Source organism: Thermobia domestica, chromosome 13, assembly GCF_964235325.1.
Source record: "Thermobia domestica chromosome 13, izTheDome1.hap1.1, whole genome shotgun sequence".
NCBI classification, from domain to species: Eukaryota; Metazoa; Arthropoda; class Insecta; order Zygentoma; family Lepismatidae; genus Thermobia; species Thermobia domestica.
In genome coordinates, this window is record NC_137466.1 from 89,325,622 (window position 1) to 89,343,748 (window position 18,127).

The 18,127-nt window shown below is 35.7% G+C and overlaps 1 protein-coding gene across 1 annotated transcript in view; it reads right to left on the reverse strand.

Annotated features, from left to right (window-relative positions):
• LOC145668316 (uncharacterized) overlaps positions 1 to 18,127 on the reverse strand; it is a 135,235-nt gene that overhangs the window by 22,215 nt on the left and 94,893 nt on the right. The window contains exons 7-9 of the mRNA XM_081736043.1: positions 10,069 to 10,155; positions 4,258 to 4,356; positions 310 to 391 (exon numbers count right to left, since the gene is read on the reverse strand). Coding sequence (XP_081592169.1) covers positions 310 to 391; positions 4,258 to 4,356; positions 10,069 to 10,155 — 268 coding nt within the window. The remainder of the gene's footprint in view (positions 1 to 309; positions 392 to 4,257; positions 4,357 to 10,068; positions 10,156 to 18,127) is intronic.

Below are 18,127 nucleotides of genomic sequence, written 5' to 3' on the forward strand. Positions count from 1 at the left end.
CACCACAGGTGAACGTTCTACCACTGAGTCATCGCAGCCTCAATAATAATAAATGAATAAATTCTTACACTCTATTCTGTAAATGTACAACTTCCTATACAAAAATTTAGAAAATAATAAATTTTGTAAACGGTCTTTTAATCTGAAACTGGGTGATTCACATTGATTGACCCAGACCTATTATACACTACTGAAAAACCATCTAAAAACTAAAACTGTTTTTATTATATAGTAGTCTCTTCAGTATATTTCTGTTTAATATTATCATATACCATTTCCTTTGATATGAGCAAGCGTTCAAGAACCTACCAGTCATATACAGAAGGACAGTATGGTGTAGCCTTGGAAAGCTTCTCCTCATCAATGGCAATTTTTCCTTCTATTTCAGCTTCTGGAAAAACAAACAAATTCATATACATTAAAATCTAAAAAAGTGAACAAAAACGAACATTATTGTTTCCGTAATTATGTTACGAAAATAGCAATTGACTTTCGTTTCACATAGTGAAACTACGGTAGACTAGAAACCTGCACGGGCCCGGCCCAGCCCGCGGGCCGGGCTTGGGCGGGCCGACACTGTTATTTATTTGGACCGGGCCGGGCTTGGGCTGGCCGTCACTGATTTCTCTTCAGGTCGGGCCGGGCTGGGGCCGATCAATTGCAATTCTTTAATAATTATTGACTTTCGTTAAACCATAATTGGAATGAAGCCAAACGTTGAAGAAGTGTGTCCGTGAAAAATGTTACAAAGGATGGAATAGCTATTATAGTTTGTGTTGCTTAGCGGCTCCACTTTCACTATAGAGGATTGCAGGCATTCTGCGGTAAATTGAGCTCTGACCTTGACCTTCACTGAATTCAAAATATAACAAGAAGGGGTGGGAATGTTTTGCCTGTCGCTAAACAATATTACCATCTTCACTTTATGCTAAAAATCAATTAAGTTAGATTTTTGTTACAGGGAATGGAGTTTTTGTTCTCTCGATGACAGGCAAAGTTCTAGGAGGCAATGGTACCATTCGGGAGGCAAGCGTCAGGTTGTGAACCAGAGTTTAGAAAATGTTTCTGAGGGTTAGGTCAAATTTAGTACTAAATTTTGAGAAAGATTGGGGTTTGAGCTAATTTAAAAAAAAAAATTATCGGGCCGGGGTCGAGCCAAGAACTTTTAAAATGTATCGGGTCAGGGCCGGGCTTGGGACAAGAATTTTAAAAACTTATCGGGCCGGGCCGGGCTTGGGCCGAAAATTCCAAAACTTTTCGGGCCCGGGCTGGGCCGGGCCTAGGTACGTTCGGGCTGGATTGGGCTCGGGCCGAAACATTCGGCCCGTGCAGGTCTCTACGGTAGACTTCCACATTACTGAACTCAATACTAAAAATGTCATAGATTTAAAATTCCAGCTGTTTTTCAGGAATAAAGGTCAGAGATTAAACTTATGCTTGGGACGCTGAAGCTTTATGAAAATGTCATTTTCTGTTATCTCTAGGGACACGAGTTTTTCGCACTAAGAATTTGAAAATTTCGCGTTTCGCTTTTCATATTTCGTGTTTTGTCGCATTTAGCAAATAAAGTTTCGCATTTTGTAACTCTTCTGGAAAAGATATTTCCTGACATTTTTACAATTGTTCCTTTTATTCATAGATCACTAAAGAAATAAACCGTGAATTACCTAAAAACAAAATACACTGAATATTTCACTTGACATTGTACATTTCACATATTTAAATGAAACTGAAGGAAAAATCAGTAACTAAACTTACTATGAGTACGAAAGTTTTGCTGTCTTCTGAAAATACATAGGCACAAGTTACATTTAAGCATTAAACATAAGCATGTTACGTTATCACTTGTATGTTTGCCACTTATTACCAGTTCATACTTGAAAAAAACTCACAAGGAAGTCACACATATGTAAGTGCATTTACAACAAACTTCAAACAATCATCACTTCGGAACTTTTGTCCATTCAAAACATTCACTACACTGCACTTTCCAGACGGATCACTTGTCGAGAGTTCATACACCACTTTGTAAAACTCCCCAAACAAATACGGTACTTCATAATCAGATGCTTACATTTTTTAAAATGAAGGCAAAGCTTTATAAAACTTCCTTAACGCAACAATGTCTGGTTCACTACTACACGCAATTACAGATGGATCAAATAACTTTCCCAAAGTATCATATATTTCTGTAATTTGAGACTTTTCTAAATTTCGCGTTATTTCGCATATTGTTAGAAATTTCGCGTTTCATCGCGCAACGGAAACCATGAAAATACAAGTAGAATATCATAAAATGTCAAGAAACTGAAAATTAATTAATTCTGACGCATTTCGTTTTATCATGCATTGCGAAACATTCGTACCATCTAGCTATCCCTTACGTTTTTGTTTTATGAAGATTAATATTAAAATCGGAAGTGGTAGCAGATTTCTGTAACTTCCAGCTGCACTAGAAGAATGAAGGCGGAGATGGCATATATTCTACGGACGTTTAATCTATTGTTGAAAACTGTACCATTATCTCTTACAAATTTTGCCCTATATAAATCCTACGTAAAACTGAAAATAACAGTAAATTTCTACCACTTACGGTTTTAGCATAGAGGTACAAATGAAGATGGTATTTTTTTTTCCTGAGACGTTGAATCGATTCCAAAATACCACTTGTTCCCCTCTATTATCGCTTTTGTTCTATGACGATGAACGTTCAAATCGGAAATGGTTAATTTATATCACCTCCAGTTTGAATTTAGAGTTACGGATAAGATGGAACCTATTCTTGGGCTGCTCAATCGATTCCAAAACAGCGCTTGTCGCTTTCTCTTGCCGTTTTCGCTCTATGGAGATAAATATTGAAACCTAAAGAATTAATAAATATCTATTATTTTCAGTTTGACTTTGGGGTTAACGGAGCAGATGAAACATATTCTTCGGACGCTAAATGGATTGAAGAAAACTGGCTCGCTATCTCTGATCATTTTTGTTCTACGGAAATCTTCAATATAACTCGGAAATAGTAAATTTCTACCCCTTTAGTAGACAGAGGCGGATGATAGTATAGTTTCTTCAAAGATCGAATCGATTAAAACGATTTAAAAAAAAAACCTGCTAATAGCTATGTATTATCGTATTTGTTCTATGGTGATCAACGTTGCAATTGGTGATCAACGTTGAAATTTCTACCACTTCCGGTTTACATAGAGGGTTAAGGGATGAGATGGAACTTATCCTTGAGGCACTGAATCGACTTCAAAAAACCGCTTCTCGATCTCTCTCTCAGTCTATGCTTTGATACCTGTTCACAGAAAGACGGATAGCAGTTCTATAAGACTTCCAATACTTATGGGTCATTCCACTTTAGATTGACCAGCCTTCAAAGGTTTCCCCGGTGACCATCATGGATTTTCATGAAAAGTTGTACACATAAGCTGGCTAGTATCTAGAGATAAAATACCAAGTTTAAAAGCATTCATGTAAATAAAACCACAGTTATAAGAAGATATGCACCATAGTGCGCATGTCCAATATTTGCCGAAATGAGTAGTGTTGTCCGCGCCACGTTTTCAGAGTCTCACAACTTTTTCATTATGAATGATATCAAAGTGAAATTTACAGGATTTAGAGAACTAAAGTTTATACTAACAGCAGCAGAATGAATTTCCAAATATAATTATAACATATCAGATATAATGACATGTTCATTTAAAAGCCGATCAAAAAAACGAAATAGTAAAATGTTACAAAGTTCAGCATTTTTTTTTATGGGAAGAAGAGAGTCTCTACCAGTCCTTGGATACATCACCTTGCGGACTTTCAAATAGGGTAATAACAAAACAGTAGGTCATAAACTTTTGTTGTAAATTAACAATGAAAAATTTACTCTGGGAAATACAAGCATCACCTCAAGAAAGACACTCGATATCCATAACTATATCTTGCAATTGGAATAAACTTTTGGATTTTTGAAGCAGGATTGAAGAATATAATACAAATTGAAAATGAATAATAATACGCACGAAAGTATGTACAGTTTCCTGTTTTTTGGTGCATATATTACCCAAGATGAATTTAAACGAGTAAGCATAGTTCCATAAATCTCCCACCCTTCCTTTATCATTCGCCACAGACAGCAAGAAAGTAAGACTTCAATTAGAAATTCTGTAAATGAAATCAGTTGGTTAAAAAAAAAAAATACCCTTTACGTATATCTATTTCTTGACAATTATAATCAATGCTGTCAATAGAAAAACATACCTTTCTCAAATGTAGATTCTATTCTTGACGTCTGCTTATCTGGTTCTGACTCATAAGGGGGTGGCTGTCCATTTAACCTGTTACTGTTCTCACACAGATCTGAAAATTAAAATTCATATATTACACTACTCTCTCTTCTATACTGCCAAAATGCAGCGCTTTTACAAGGTACGAAACTCACTACCAAGGTAGGTTAATAAAACACTAGCAAATAATATTAACTCAATTAACTTCTGACTGCTTATGATTAGTTTCATAATTAGAATTTTAAACTGAAATTTGCGTCAAATAATAATAATACACTATTAATAAAAGGTACGGGCTACTGTATTCAACTTTTTGTCTCCAATTTCTTAAACAGGATGTCTACTAAAATTCCAAAATGAAATTTCGTGACTTTTTCGTGACCTTTTCTTTACCAAAGCATAAAATTTCCTAACATTCTCAACAGTGAATTTGGGTGCAAATTAGGCCGAATTTTCATGCATGAGATAGAAGAATGTTTTGCTTGTGATTTAGTGGCGTCTAAAGCCGACCATAGAAATTTTTGGTGATGCATTTTGATGTTTTATAGAGCAAAATTTTCCAGTCTGTGCTTATATTTGTACAGATAAAAAAAAATCGTGACCTAAAAGATAGATTTCGTGACTTTTTCTTGACCGTTTTCTGATTTCATGACTTTCGTGACCGACAGACATCCTGTTAAACTAAATTACGTTATGCTGCAGTCATTACTAAAACATTTATTTGCGAAATACGAACAAAACTATAACGTGTTTTCAGGAAGCTTCGCCTGAGGAAAACTCAACAAAACTATAACGTGTTTTCAGGAAGCTTCGCCTGAGGAAAACTCATCCACAAAAGTAAACTATCTCTTGTGGATATTTTCACTAAAAGTAATTTGCTTAACACTATAGGATATTAATGAAATATAAAAATTACCTGAGTCGTTCTTGAGAAAAATATCCGAAAAGGAACTCACCCTAGTGGATTGTTTCATGAGAAATGACTTTCTTGTGTTGTGGGGTTATTAATGAAACATTTGTTTATGAAATATGAACAAAATCGGCTGAGATTTTTATGGAAAATCGATCCAAAAAGCTCATCCTCAAGAGTACACTACCGCTTGTGAATTTTTCAGCACAATGAGTTATTCTGCATTGTCAAAGACATTAATGAAAAATGTATTTATGAAATATGAATAAAATAGTCCGAGTTGTATTTGAGAAAATCGCCAAAAACAATCACCCCCAAGAGGAAACTACCTTATGTACTTTTTCATGTACATAATATAGTGTTTAAAGTGCATAATATAGTGTTTCCGCCTACGCTTTGTGTATCATTCCTGATACACATCGAACACTTTTTTATTGTCGCAACTGGATACACAGTCTGATTTATTTAACATGACCTTTGTGTAGTCAGGGCGCTGGAAAAACACACTGCAGCAGGAATTCTGGTGCCAGTGGAATACTTTCCTTTTAATGGGTATGATTTTTCTGAAAAGCCTGGAAAACCTTGTACTAAATCAAATATGTAAAAAATTAGCTAATCCGAACTCTACAGTTTGTAGAACACCGTCTATTTTTCATATATGTTCTGCTACATTGTGTTAACTTCGGTTTAGTAGGTTGGGTTAAGTTTGTATGGTATCTACTATAGAAATACCTACTAGATACCATAGAATTGAACCTAAACTACACTAACCGATCAATAAGTAAAAGGAAAGGAAAACTAAAAGAAAGTTCTTGTCGTTCTTTTACAATTAATGGTAGTATTATAATAGATGTCAGCACTATCTATGTAAACTATCATGATGTCAGCGCTGACTATGTAAACTATCTTTTCCGGTGAAAAATCCGTGACAGATCAACCGTACACAATCATTAGGCCACTTTAGTGCATTAGGCCCGGTTCCTCGATTTACACCTAGCATTCTTTTCCTTTGCTTCAAGAGAGCTTGGTTTCTCCTTTATACCAGCGTTTGTGTGCAAAGATTTATATATACATATATTTGTGTGAGATGTATATAAAATCAGAGGCTTTAGTTTTCCCAAGTATATCGTCCTTTTTTCTTTCACTTTTTCCTTCTGTTTCTCTTTATTATTGGTATTATTACTGTTATTATTATTATTATTATTCGCTAAATAGTTTGGTTTATGCCGATGTGGCCACACGTGTGGTTGTTTCACTACAAATGTGGTTATTGTTTCTGTTGTTTCGTTATTTTGTTGTTGTTCTTTCTGTTATCTTTATTATGTTTCGTCTTCCATGTCTCGGTATTTTTTTCTGTTATAATTGTTGTTTCCTTTGCTTTTAATTCTTGTTTGTTTGATCTTTTGGTCTGCATTAAAGCCTTTCTCTCTCTCTCTCTCTGTGTGTGTGTGTCTGTTGTGTGTGTGTGGTTTGCTTCGTTCTCTCTTTTGATGTTTTTGGTTGGGATGTTTGACTGTTTTTTTTTTTTTTTTTTTTTTTGCTTTTATTTCTTTCTGTGGGTTCTAGCTTCAATTTTTTATTCATTGTGTGTTTCCAGTTTCCTTGGTTGGATAGGTTTCTGTTTATCACTTCGTTTGGTATATTTCCGTTTTCTATTTACTTCTCCTGATTTTCCTTCTTTTCTTTATTATTTTTCCTTTTATATTTATTTTTTTGGAGCCCTCTCCAAGAGTTTCTCGTTTGTTTGTGGGCTTGTGGTGTATTTTTGTTTCTAGGAGACAGCATTGTCTTTAATCTTGATACAACCAGGTAGTTTGATCGGGTTTGGTTTGTTTTCATGGTGAGTCCCCACACACCTATGATTTTTGGCAGATTTTTCTGTTTCAAGTCTTTGTTTTATGCCTAGGATTATTTTCACGATGGGCGTCAGTTCTGTTTTCGTATAAGGGTTTCTTAGGACCCGTTTCTGTCTGAGTTAACTCCATGTGAACGTAGTCGTTCGCATGGGCAACCGACAACCGGTCCCCCTGTGGTTGTATGTTTGCGCAAGAGAAATGTTTTGTCACCAAGTCCAATGTAATAATATACATAAGACTATCCAGCCCTCTCCTGTCTAGTGATGAGGCTGGTGGTTACAGAATTTCTCCCTCGCATTCTTTTTTCAATCAGCATGTCTCGAGGTTTGATGGTTTGGTGCGAGTGCTATTCTTTTTTGCTTTTCATTCTTGGTTGTAGAATTTTGGTGTCTGTGGTATATAGGGGATCTGTGGGATTTATTTTTCTGAGCTGTCAGTATTCTTTGAGTAGTGTTTGTTGTGTCTTTTATTGCTATTTGGTATAATTATGTTTCAGTCTCTGTGTGAGTTTCTCGGGTTCATTTTCAGAACAATCTGAGTTGTTTCGTGTGTTAAGAAATGGAAAGTCTTTTTCCAGTACTTTCAGTTGGTTGCGGGTTGGAGTTTTGTTTTAGAGATTGCGTATTAATTATTCTTTTAATTTTTTGTTTGTTTTCTGGTTCTGCATGATTTTCCTTTCTCTTATTTTTCTTTTCGTCGTTATTTCGTTGGGTTTGTTGGTGGTGGTTTTTCAGTATTGCCTGCGTAGGGTACGTAAAATTTTAACTCTGTTTTGAAGTTTTGGTGGTCCTGAGAGAGACTCTTGTTCCTTTGGTGTTAGCATTTTTGTTTTATTTCTGGGAAGTTCTTCAGAAACTCAAGCTCTTCTATCGATTCCCTTCTAGGTTTTGTTTATGCGGTGTTTTTGTTTCCCTCTTTCAGTAGTCTGGTTCTTTTTGGTTGTGGTTCGTTCTTGTTGTTTGTTGTGGTTGGAATATTTCCTTCGGGGAGTCTAGAGCTACTTGTATTTCTCTGGACTGCCTCTTTTTGTATCATGTGGGCTAAAGCGAGACTTGCGCTTCTTTAGGTCAATTCCCCTCTTTTCTTTTAAGTGTTGGTTCTAGTTGTCTGTGGTGTTCAATGACCCGTCTGTTTATTTCAATTTCAGTTTTTTTTAAAGTATATTTTGTTTGTTTGGTTTCGAAATTGGTTGGTAATTTTGCCTGATTTTTGAAGCCGTATTCGGGGTTTTCCAAGTTGGACAACCTATTTTTTGTTTGGCTTCGTAGTGTTGCGCAAGGCGTCGTAGTAGACTGGCTTGCGTAGTGTTTTTCAAGTTCTCTTTCCTTTCCCCGCTGAGCCTTTAGTTGGGCCAAGGGGTTCCAGCTTGTTTGCTGGTTTTGGAGTATTGCTCCTTTACTCTTCTCTTCTTTTCTTGTTTGGCCTTGGTTCACTTCCTTCGGTCTTTGGCTTCTTCATTGTGTTAAAGGTTATTCTTTGTTTTGGGTTTCCCGGAGTTTCACAGTCTTGGAGGGTTCGTATTAAAAAGTACGTTTTCACACAGGTCTTTACGAGGTATAGGAGTTTTCGTGGTGAGATTGTGTTCTGTACTGACAAGTACAGTTTCGAGTTTTAATTTCTGGTCTTAATAACTGCTTGGTATGGGTCTCGAAGTACTCTCAACAGTGATTTTACACAAGGCCGTTGACCGTGAACAATATGAAATTCATTAATTGTTCGACGAATAACGCATTTGTCAAAATCATCCACTGAGATTTTTGTTTTTCGTTGTGCTCGCTTCTTATTAGGAGTAGAAAAGCTCGTTCCCGTAATTTTGTTTTTTCCCGCTCACTAAAACGTGTTTTAGTGTACTTACTGAAACACCGGTAGCTTCCGATACTCGCTTTTGCACTTGTTTTACATTAATTGGATTTCCACTGTCAGTCTCTCTCTCCATAAAATCATAAACATTAACCAAAATCTCTCTGGTTTGGCTGTGAATTACTTTCAATCCTCCAAGTTTTCCGCTCTTCTTAACCTCCATTATGATTTTAAAAAAAAAGGAACCAACCAGCACACAACACAGACTAAAACAGCACAGAACTATGCACAAAGAACCACTCTTCACTGAACACAAGAACATTGTGTCCAGTTCGGCTTTTGCATGTGTCTCTTAAGACGCCCCCATATGTGTCATAAATAACCACCCCGGGAGGGAGGGTACCGATAGGACCACTTTGTTTTACCAGAGAAAATGACAAAATTCCCTGTATGAGAGGGGAAGGAGTTGACAGGTCTGTACCCACGATTTCCCTAAGGCTAGGACATGAGTCGTGGTCCCCAGAATGAATGGATTACAAATATAGGTGGTGTTATGTGATATAATTTTTAGTTATTTTAGCTTACTTTACGATCATCGTGTATTAAAAAAAATAAACGAGTAAGGAAACCTTTAATGGACCGAGTGCACTTTTACATCTTATTAAATAAATATGCTACTTTATTGTTCAGATTTTTGTAAATGAAGATGAGAAATGTAGGCTGCAGATTGATTCAAAGTGTCTTTGTCATCCCTTCCCAAAAATGCTTCAAATCGCCAAATTCTAGTTCACCGCTATGGCAGTTAGCAACACTATTACGATTGCCTGATCCTTTCAAGTGTGTTGGTGGCGGATTTCAAGGTCATAGCTCATGCTATTCCTCGCGCCCTGTACTTGCTGTCCAGTGCAATGCTTAATATTGTAACACATTCTACACGTGCATATTTCATTTTGGTTGTTTCATAATTAAGATACTTAAAAAAAAAAAAAAAAAAGTTTTTCTTTCGTCCAATCACTGAGAGTTGAATTCGTGAGATTACAGTGACTACTCGCTCTTAGATGTTAAGAAAATATGTAATAATGTACTGCTACTTTAGAACTGTCACGTGTCAGAAACACCTTGCAGAGAACACAACACAAATTCCCAATTTTGATTTTGTTCCAACATAACTTAAAAAGATTTCTTCAGCGCTTTCAAAAATTATATTAATTTATTTTACCTTCGTCTCTAGACATCCCTTCGCCTTTAGGAACTGACGTGTATGATGTGCATTCTTCATTTGATATGGTAGCACGTTTCTTCAAATCTACAAGAAATAAGAGTGTACAACTATTATTATTATTTACATACAAGAACAAAAGTAACAGAATAAGACATAAAGAAAAAATAACGAAAAATACTTGAGTGGTAGTGCCTTTTTATGTTTGTTTTTTCTGTGATTTTGTTATTTCACCTACATGATATGTTACGTGTTTGTTTTATTACATTTTATATTTCTTTTAGTTCGCAATATTTTGATTGAATTTCGAGATTTTCACCTGTGTTTCTGATTTTTCTACCTGCATTACTATTTTTTTCCTTAGATTTCTTTAAAATTTAGTTTCTTCTTTTACTTTACATTTCAGTATACACTAAGTAAAATATTAGGTTGTTCACCTGTGTGCGCGCGCTTAAACTTTGTTTTTGGGAAAGGAATCACACACTCTCGTAACAAAATGACGACATCAACCATCCAGCGCTATTTCGGATTTCCAGAATTTGCGTCCGGTGTATGTTTTTTGTTTTTATAAGAGATGGTCATTTCACCTATTTCTTTGTTTAATTTCCCGCGTTATTTCTGATTTCCACAAATAACATATTTTCGTAATTTCCTATTTTCATTGTTTTCTCTCTTTTTCCCCTAAAGACACACTGACATTCATTCTACACTCACTTCATTTTGAGTTGAGGTTATGATGTGCCCAGTGTGCTAAAGGAGTTTATGTTTCCTGTCGGTTGATGTACAGAGTTTGTGGTATTTACAAGTTTCTGATGTTAAATTACTTAGGCTGTTAAAAAGTTCATTATTAATTTCTATCGTAGTAAGATGTTCTAGGGTTCATCTCAACTCTTCCACATGTGGAATCCGTGTACATTTTAATACAACGTGTTCCAAAGTTCGCATTCACACTACGTTTACAGCTATTCCTATTTTATGTAAATAAGTTTTGTAAGGACCATGTCCGGTCAGAAAGTGTATGCATTCCTGTGTAGGTTTTATGTGTCATTTCTGGGCGTTTTCTGATATTTGGTGTTAAGTTATACACTCTTCTTCGTGTTGCTTCAAGGGTCTATCGTTCTTGCCAGAGCTTTAACACTTGCTCTTCTATGGCCTCCATAGCGTTTTGGCATATTTCTATTATTACTATTATTATTATTACCAGGGTTGGCAAAAAAAACATGGTTTTTATTGAAAAAAACATAAAACCAGGTTTTTTGGTTTAAACCCAGTTTTTTTGGTTTAAACCAGGCTTTTTTTTTTTTGTTTTAATAATTTACTCTATGTATTTCTATTAGTTATGGACAAAAATTAGTTTGTTTCGCCTTGGTGTTATTATGCAACAACAAGGTTATGCTGGAAAGGGTCACATAAGCTTAAAGCGTAATCCAAATCGCTTCTCGGCTTCATCCAAGAAAAATTGTAAATTTCGACACGGAACCGGGACTAATTAGTCACAAATGCGATTGCCGACTCACTCACAAAGGACTCCTGATAAAAATACGTTGTACTGATCTTTACACAGGCCTAGTTGTTAATATAATTGTCAAGAGTCATTTCAGAAGGACAAAAAGATAAACAGTTACCCAAATAAAGACATTATACAATTATATATAAATCGGGAAACTCCCGCCTTAGCCATTGAGAAAATCCTGTTATTACTTTAAATGTATTTGTATATAAAATTTTAAGGTCAAAGTATCATAATCACTACGCTAAACTAAAACTGGGGTATTAAATTACAAATCTGGTATGTATTTGGTCTAGGAATTAATTCGTGCGGGTGGACAAGAGATGGCGCAACGAACGGAGCGTCCCACAGTTCCGTGTATCCACACATGTGTTGCAAACCCCTGTCATCGCGTATCGTTCGTAGTATAGGGCAGTGGATTAAAGCGTTAACAACACCAGTTTGTAGTTAAGTGAACATGGCGCAATTTGTGCCTGATAAAGTGTTTTTGCGGGGTGTCCTGCTGCATTACTTTAACATGCAGAAAAGTGCGACTGAAAGTCATCGTATCTTGGTGGAAGTGTATGGTGACCATGCTCTAGCTGAGCGAACGTGTCAGAAGCGGTTTGCACGGTTTAGAAGTGGTGATTTCGGCTTGGCAGACCAAGAGCGAGCTGGACAGCCAAAAAATTTCAAGACGAAGAATTGACAGCATTGCTCGAGCAGGATTCAGCATTAGGCGTTGATCAAACAACAGTCTCCAAACGCTTGAAAGCCATGGGAATGATTCAAAACATGTCACATTGGGTTCCACATGAATTGAAAGACAGAGACGTTGAAAGACGAAAAACCATTTGCGAATTGCTGCTTCAACGACAGAGCAGAAAGGGGTTTCTGCATCGAATTATTACGGGTGATGAGAAGTGGATCCATTACAAGAACCCTAAACGAAAAAAGGCCTGGGTGAAACCAGGTGAACCAGGTCCATCACAACCAAAACGAGATATTCACTGTGCAAAGGTTATGCTGTGCATATGGTGGGATATGAAAGGTGTGGTGTACTATGAGCTGCTGCAACCGGGTGAAACTATGAATGGAGAACGTTATCGACGACAATTAATGCGTTTGAAGCAAGCTCTGGCCAGAACACGACCAGAATGGGAGAACAGACATGATAAACTTATTGTTCAACATGATAACGCTCGCCCACATGTCGCAAAACCGGTCAAAACCTATTTAGAAAATGTCGGATGGGAAGTTTTACCCCACCCGCCGTATTCACCAGACGTTGCTCCTTCGGACTACTACTTGTTCGATTGCATGAACAACGATTTGATTGGACAGCGGTTTACTTCTTCAGAAGATATCGAAACATGGGTCTCTGACTGGATCGCTTCCAAGGATGAGGACTTCTTTCGCCACGGAATCCGTACATTGCCTGACAGATGGGCGAAAGTGGTGGCTAGCGATGGACAATATTTTTCTTAAGATATTTATGTATTTTGTGTTTGTACTACAGCTTCAATGTGTGCGTACCAACCGCACGAATTAATTCCTAGACCAAATAGATATCATTCAATAAAATTAAAACAAAGTCAAATCCAAGCTGATGCTGGAAGCTGCGTAGGCAGTTGATAAATTTTGCCAATTTCTGTCAATATATTTAAGCAACGTTGGCTTCTTTATAAAACAACAGGCATTCAGGCGTTCAGGCAAGTAGAAATATATAATTTGGTTTCGTTTCGTATGTTTAGGCTTAACATCCTTATGAAATACCAAGGTTATCACGGAGAAGACTTTCGCTTAAAGGGACACCTCGAATCGCTACTTGGTTTACACTTGAAAGATGGGTTGTGGTTCGACCGAGAATTGAAGACGGGACCCCTTGATTAAAAGGTGAAAAGTACATAACATATCCCTTGTACCTAATGCAGATGGTTTCATATGTGGAGACGTCACCATGAAGTTCACACGATTTAAAGCATTTTTCGTTCGTTTTTTGTTTGGTTTAAACCAGCCAACCCAGATTATTACTATTATTACTTTATCCAAGTTATTTTTCTTTAGCCAATAATTTGCCGCTCGTTTTCTGATACATACTGATAATTGTGGTATTCCTATTATTGTCAATAGCGGGTCTAGAGAGGTTGTATTATATGTTCCACTGAACCTTATTAGGACGCTTGTGTGTGTTCTATCCACCGATAGACAGTGTTTTATTTGATCTAATTTTGTTTGCCCAGATACTGCTTCCACATCTCATTATAGCTTTCAAAATTGTTTTGTGGTTAAGTCTTTACCACGTTTAGTGGTAACTGGAATTTCCTCTGCCCTATATTTATAATGTTGTGTATTAGTTATTTTTTTTTCTTTCTCGTATGTAGCTGTTTCTTCGTTTTTTTTCTTTCTCGTATCGCTTTCTCGTATGTATAGAGATGTCATGCGTATTAAAGTTTTTTTTTCGCGAAATTTCTTCTAAATATTTTTGTTTCATTTTTATAATTGGGCATCTACAAAGCTAAGTGAAACAACATGTATTTGTTTTTTTCACCAGAAATCTGTAATGTATTGCTATTGCACCAGATATTTAACCTTTTCATGATTATATTTCCTTTTTCTTCTATCTCTCTTCCATTATTTCCGCTAAAAAAATATAGAGATGTCATCTGCATATGTTATAATTCCTGTTGTTTGTGTTAATCTATTTAATTCTTCTAGACAGGTCGTAGCGTGATGTTCCAAAAAAAAAAAAAAAAAAAACTGGAGCAAGAACTGAGCCTTGAGGACATCCTTTCGATGTTTGCGTTTTAATATTTGTTCTGGTAGTAGTAGTTCTATTTATACAGTATTCCGTGATTATGTTATATAGGCTTTCGGAAACTTTTAAATCTCTTAGACTTTTAAAAAATAATGGCCACTACAAGTTGTCCAAGGCACCAGAAATATTCACAAACAGGGCAGGTCTCAATTTTTTTAATCTATTAAAATTTTACCTAGTTGATTAGCAAGTAGATAGATTGGTAAGATTTTGGTTTTGATGCATCTTTTCTCTATTCTTTTCGTATTAACTCTGATTCCTTCCACTTTTTGGGGAAAGTTTCCTCAACCACGCACTTGTTATACAATTTCATAATTATGGTATCCAGTAATCCTTTATTTTTGTCAAGATTTCTGCTTTAATGTTGTCAGGACCTGGTGCTTCTTTGTTCCTTAGTGCTATTAATATATTTCTGATTTAATCACTTGTGACTGGCTCCAATATATCTGCGTCAATCGGACTATATTCGTGATTGAGTTCTTCTTTTTGTTTTTATCATTATCTGTTTCTGTCATCGTCTGGTAAGAGTATTAACCAAGAGATTCATTATCTCCTCAGTTGTAGTCGTCATAGACAGAGTTTCTTATTAATGTTGTGATCACTGTTGGGTTTTTTTTTATCTTTCTATTAACTAGATTGTATGACATATCCCTATTACCTAATACTAGACGATTTCTATTATACTTTTCACAGCTTTATTCTTCTGGTGCTTTTAGATCTTTCTCGAAAGTTCTCTTTGCCCGTATATATTTTCAACTTCATTCTTCTTAGTGTTGGATCTAACGCTCTTTGGTAACTTCTCCTGTATTGTCTACATATTCTTTTTAGTCGGGTGAGATTTCTGTCTCAGAAACGTGTACTTTGTCTGTTATTTTTTATTCTCGTTTATGCGTGTCACTGGTTTTATTATTTCTGTTGTTTGCGATTGTGCTTGTTAGTTCTTCAGTGCCTACTTCGGTTATAATTTATGGTCATGTTAGCTTGTTAGTGAATTCTTCCTATTGTATTTCTTCATTGCTGTAATTTATTATATTATTTATTTATCATATTCAACGAGGGAACGTAGCCGCTATTATGGGCACGTTACCCACTGGTAAAGAATTAGAAGAGATTTTTCTTTTATAATTTCTAACGGCGCTTAGTACACTAAGAGCATTGAAATTTGGAAATAAAGTTAGAGAGATCTAGAATACATTTGAACCCCAAATCTTCTGGGAGTTAAAGCGTCAGTCAATACATTATGCAGAACTATGTTAACCAGAAGAAAACTAATTCTGGTTTTCCCTTTCTCAGCAGAGAGCACAGTAGGTCAAATGCATCGACCTCCGTTTGAATCATTATTATTATTTTAAATATTTGTAAACAATCGTATATTCAGCCGAGGTTTTCATCTAAGAATGTCGGAAAATTAATTGTAGAAACGTTATATTCAAATTTCTATTTGTTTCTGTAATTTTAAATTTTTAAATAATTATTGATTTTATTAGTATGTGAAATATATATAATTTTAATCAAACAATAGAAAATTTTAAATTTGTTTAAAATAACAATTTAACGGATTTTTTTAACGAATTGGAAAGAAAATATAACATAGAATAAAACTAATATTGTTATAACCAAATATAAAATAAGTGCATAAATTGTTGAAATATATTTTCTATGTTCTCTAATAGAACTGTATTAAAAATGTATTAGTTAAAAAAATATATATTTATTTTGAAAATTTTCCTTTACTTCTGGAAATTTGTCCTTTATTTTAAACATAAGAATTACATTATGATGTACTAATTGTTTGATATTCTGTTACTTTCCAATCATGTATCTGACGAGACTAACCAACTCTGACGAGATTTTCGGACGCTGATGTAACATTTATGTTAGATTTTGCTCCTGCTCTATTGTTACAGATGAGAGCATTTCTATCGACATTTAGGACGTGAAGGTTATATTGAACCAGATTTTCTAGTTCCTCTCTTTCGTCCACTTCTTTAAGAATACGAAATATCATTTTACCCTCACTTCCACAGATCTCTCACTAGAAATCTTAGAGCAGTTGTTAACAATGCTGGTTCTCCTAATCTTGAGATTCTGAGTACGTGTTAGTTGGGTTTATACCTTTGTAATTTTCATTCTTTTTCACTATTTACTTGGTTTAATTCTTCCCAACTATGATTTCTTTTTGTTTTTCCTGTTTCATTTCTGTTGAAGATAAAATATTTGTATTACTCAGATGGTCACCTTTCTTTTCTTTTTTCTTCTTCCCTTCTAAGCTTTCTTAGCATTCTGTTCCACAGTCCAGTTTCTCTCTTTTATAATTTTCTTTCAGTTCTATTTTTACACTGTTTGTTCCCTAGCCTTATTTGCTATTAACATCTGCATCATATCTCTGTTGCATTTTATTTGACATGGAGGTCTTTTCAGGCCCATTTCCTTCTATGTGCTCAAATTCAGTCTCTTCATGAGGTCTATAATCCATAATCATATTCTGTTATCACTTTATCTCTAATTGTTTTGTATGTTAGACATTCTCTCTCATTTTGGGTTTTACATTCTTTTTTTCTGATTATGCATGGGATGCATACGGCCTTTCCCTCCGCTTTAGAACATTGCTGTTTGAATGTTCTGTATTCCCACAGTACGCACATCTTTCTTCTTGGAAATAGCGTGCAATATGTCCGTAATCTCGGGACTTCATGCACTTCGGGCCTAATATGAATTCTTTTTCAATATGTGACTCTTATTGATGGTGAAATTTATTGTTCGCCAATAAGTAATTTTTCAATGTTAGGGATACTTCCACTACTACGTAGGATCTTTTCGTGTTCTTAGGTCCAGTTCCCAAAAGGAATTTAAATCCTCGTTTCGCTACTTCATACAAGTCTTCTTCAAAATTTTGATCTATTATGGTATGCACCATATCCTCCTTTCTTAAGACAACTGAGAGGCCATAATGATCACAAGAGGTTTCTTCTTTTTCTCTGTCCCCTAGTTTAGTTTGTTTATGTTTTGTTTATCTTCAGTTTAACAACGTCGATCTTATTGAAGTAATTTTAAATTTTTCCTTTGCTGGTTTAATTTTGTTGTTAGAAGTGAAAACTGGTTTTTATATCGGGTGTTGCAAAATAAGTGTTACAACTCTTGGGAGGTGAATCCTGCCACTGAGACAAGAAAAAAAGTTCTCTTGAGCTTTCGGCTATCGGACATAGTTTCAGATCTACAAGGTGCCGAAAGCGTGGGAAAATGACTTTCGGACGCCAATAGTTCGGAAACTATCCAACGTAAAGAGGGCGGGTAAAAAATTCACTGAAGAAGTCATACCTGCTCTACTGAATTTTGTATGTTTCACAATCCTACCATGCACGCGCAAGGGATTCCCCAAAGGAACGTAGGGAGCCCCGGATAATCTGCTAAATGAAACTTGGTCTAAATGGATATGAATTGATGGGGTTTCTACCAGGTAACAATAATTCGTTTGTATTAAGTCGATATCTAGAACGCATACAAAATGGCGGACACTTTAATGTCTGTTGTGTGTGGTTGCATAATCGCCAGGTACTGATGCTGGCCAACAGTGAAATTCTGAGTGTTAAGTGTAGCGAATTTGTATTCAGATGCTCTAGAAAGACATCTTGAGTGTCGGTAGAGCACAACGGATGGAGCAGGGTATTCACATGTGTGAAAACAAATAACGAAAAATGCCCAGAAATGCACTCATACTCAGTAAACGTGAGTTCAAAGCGTCGGAAATGTAA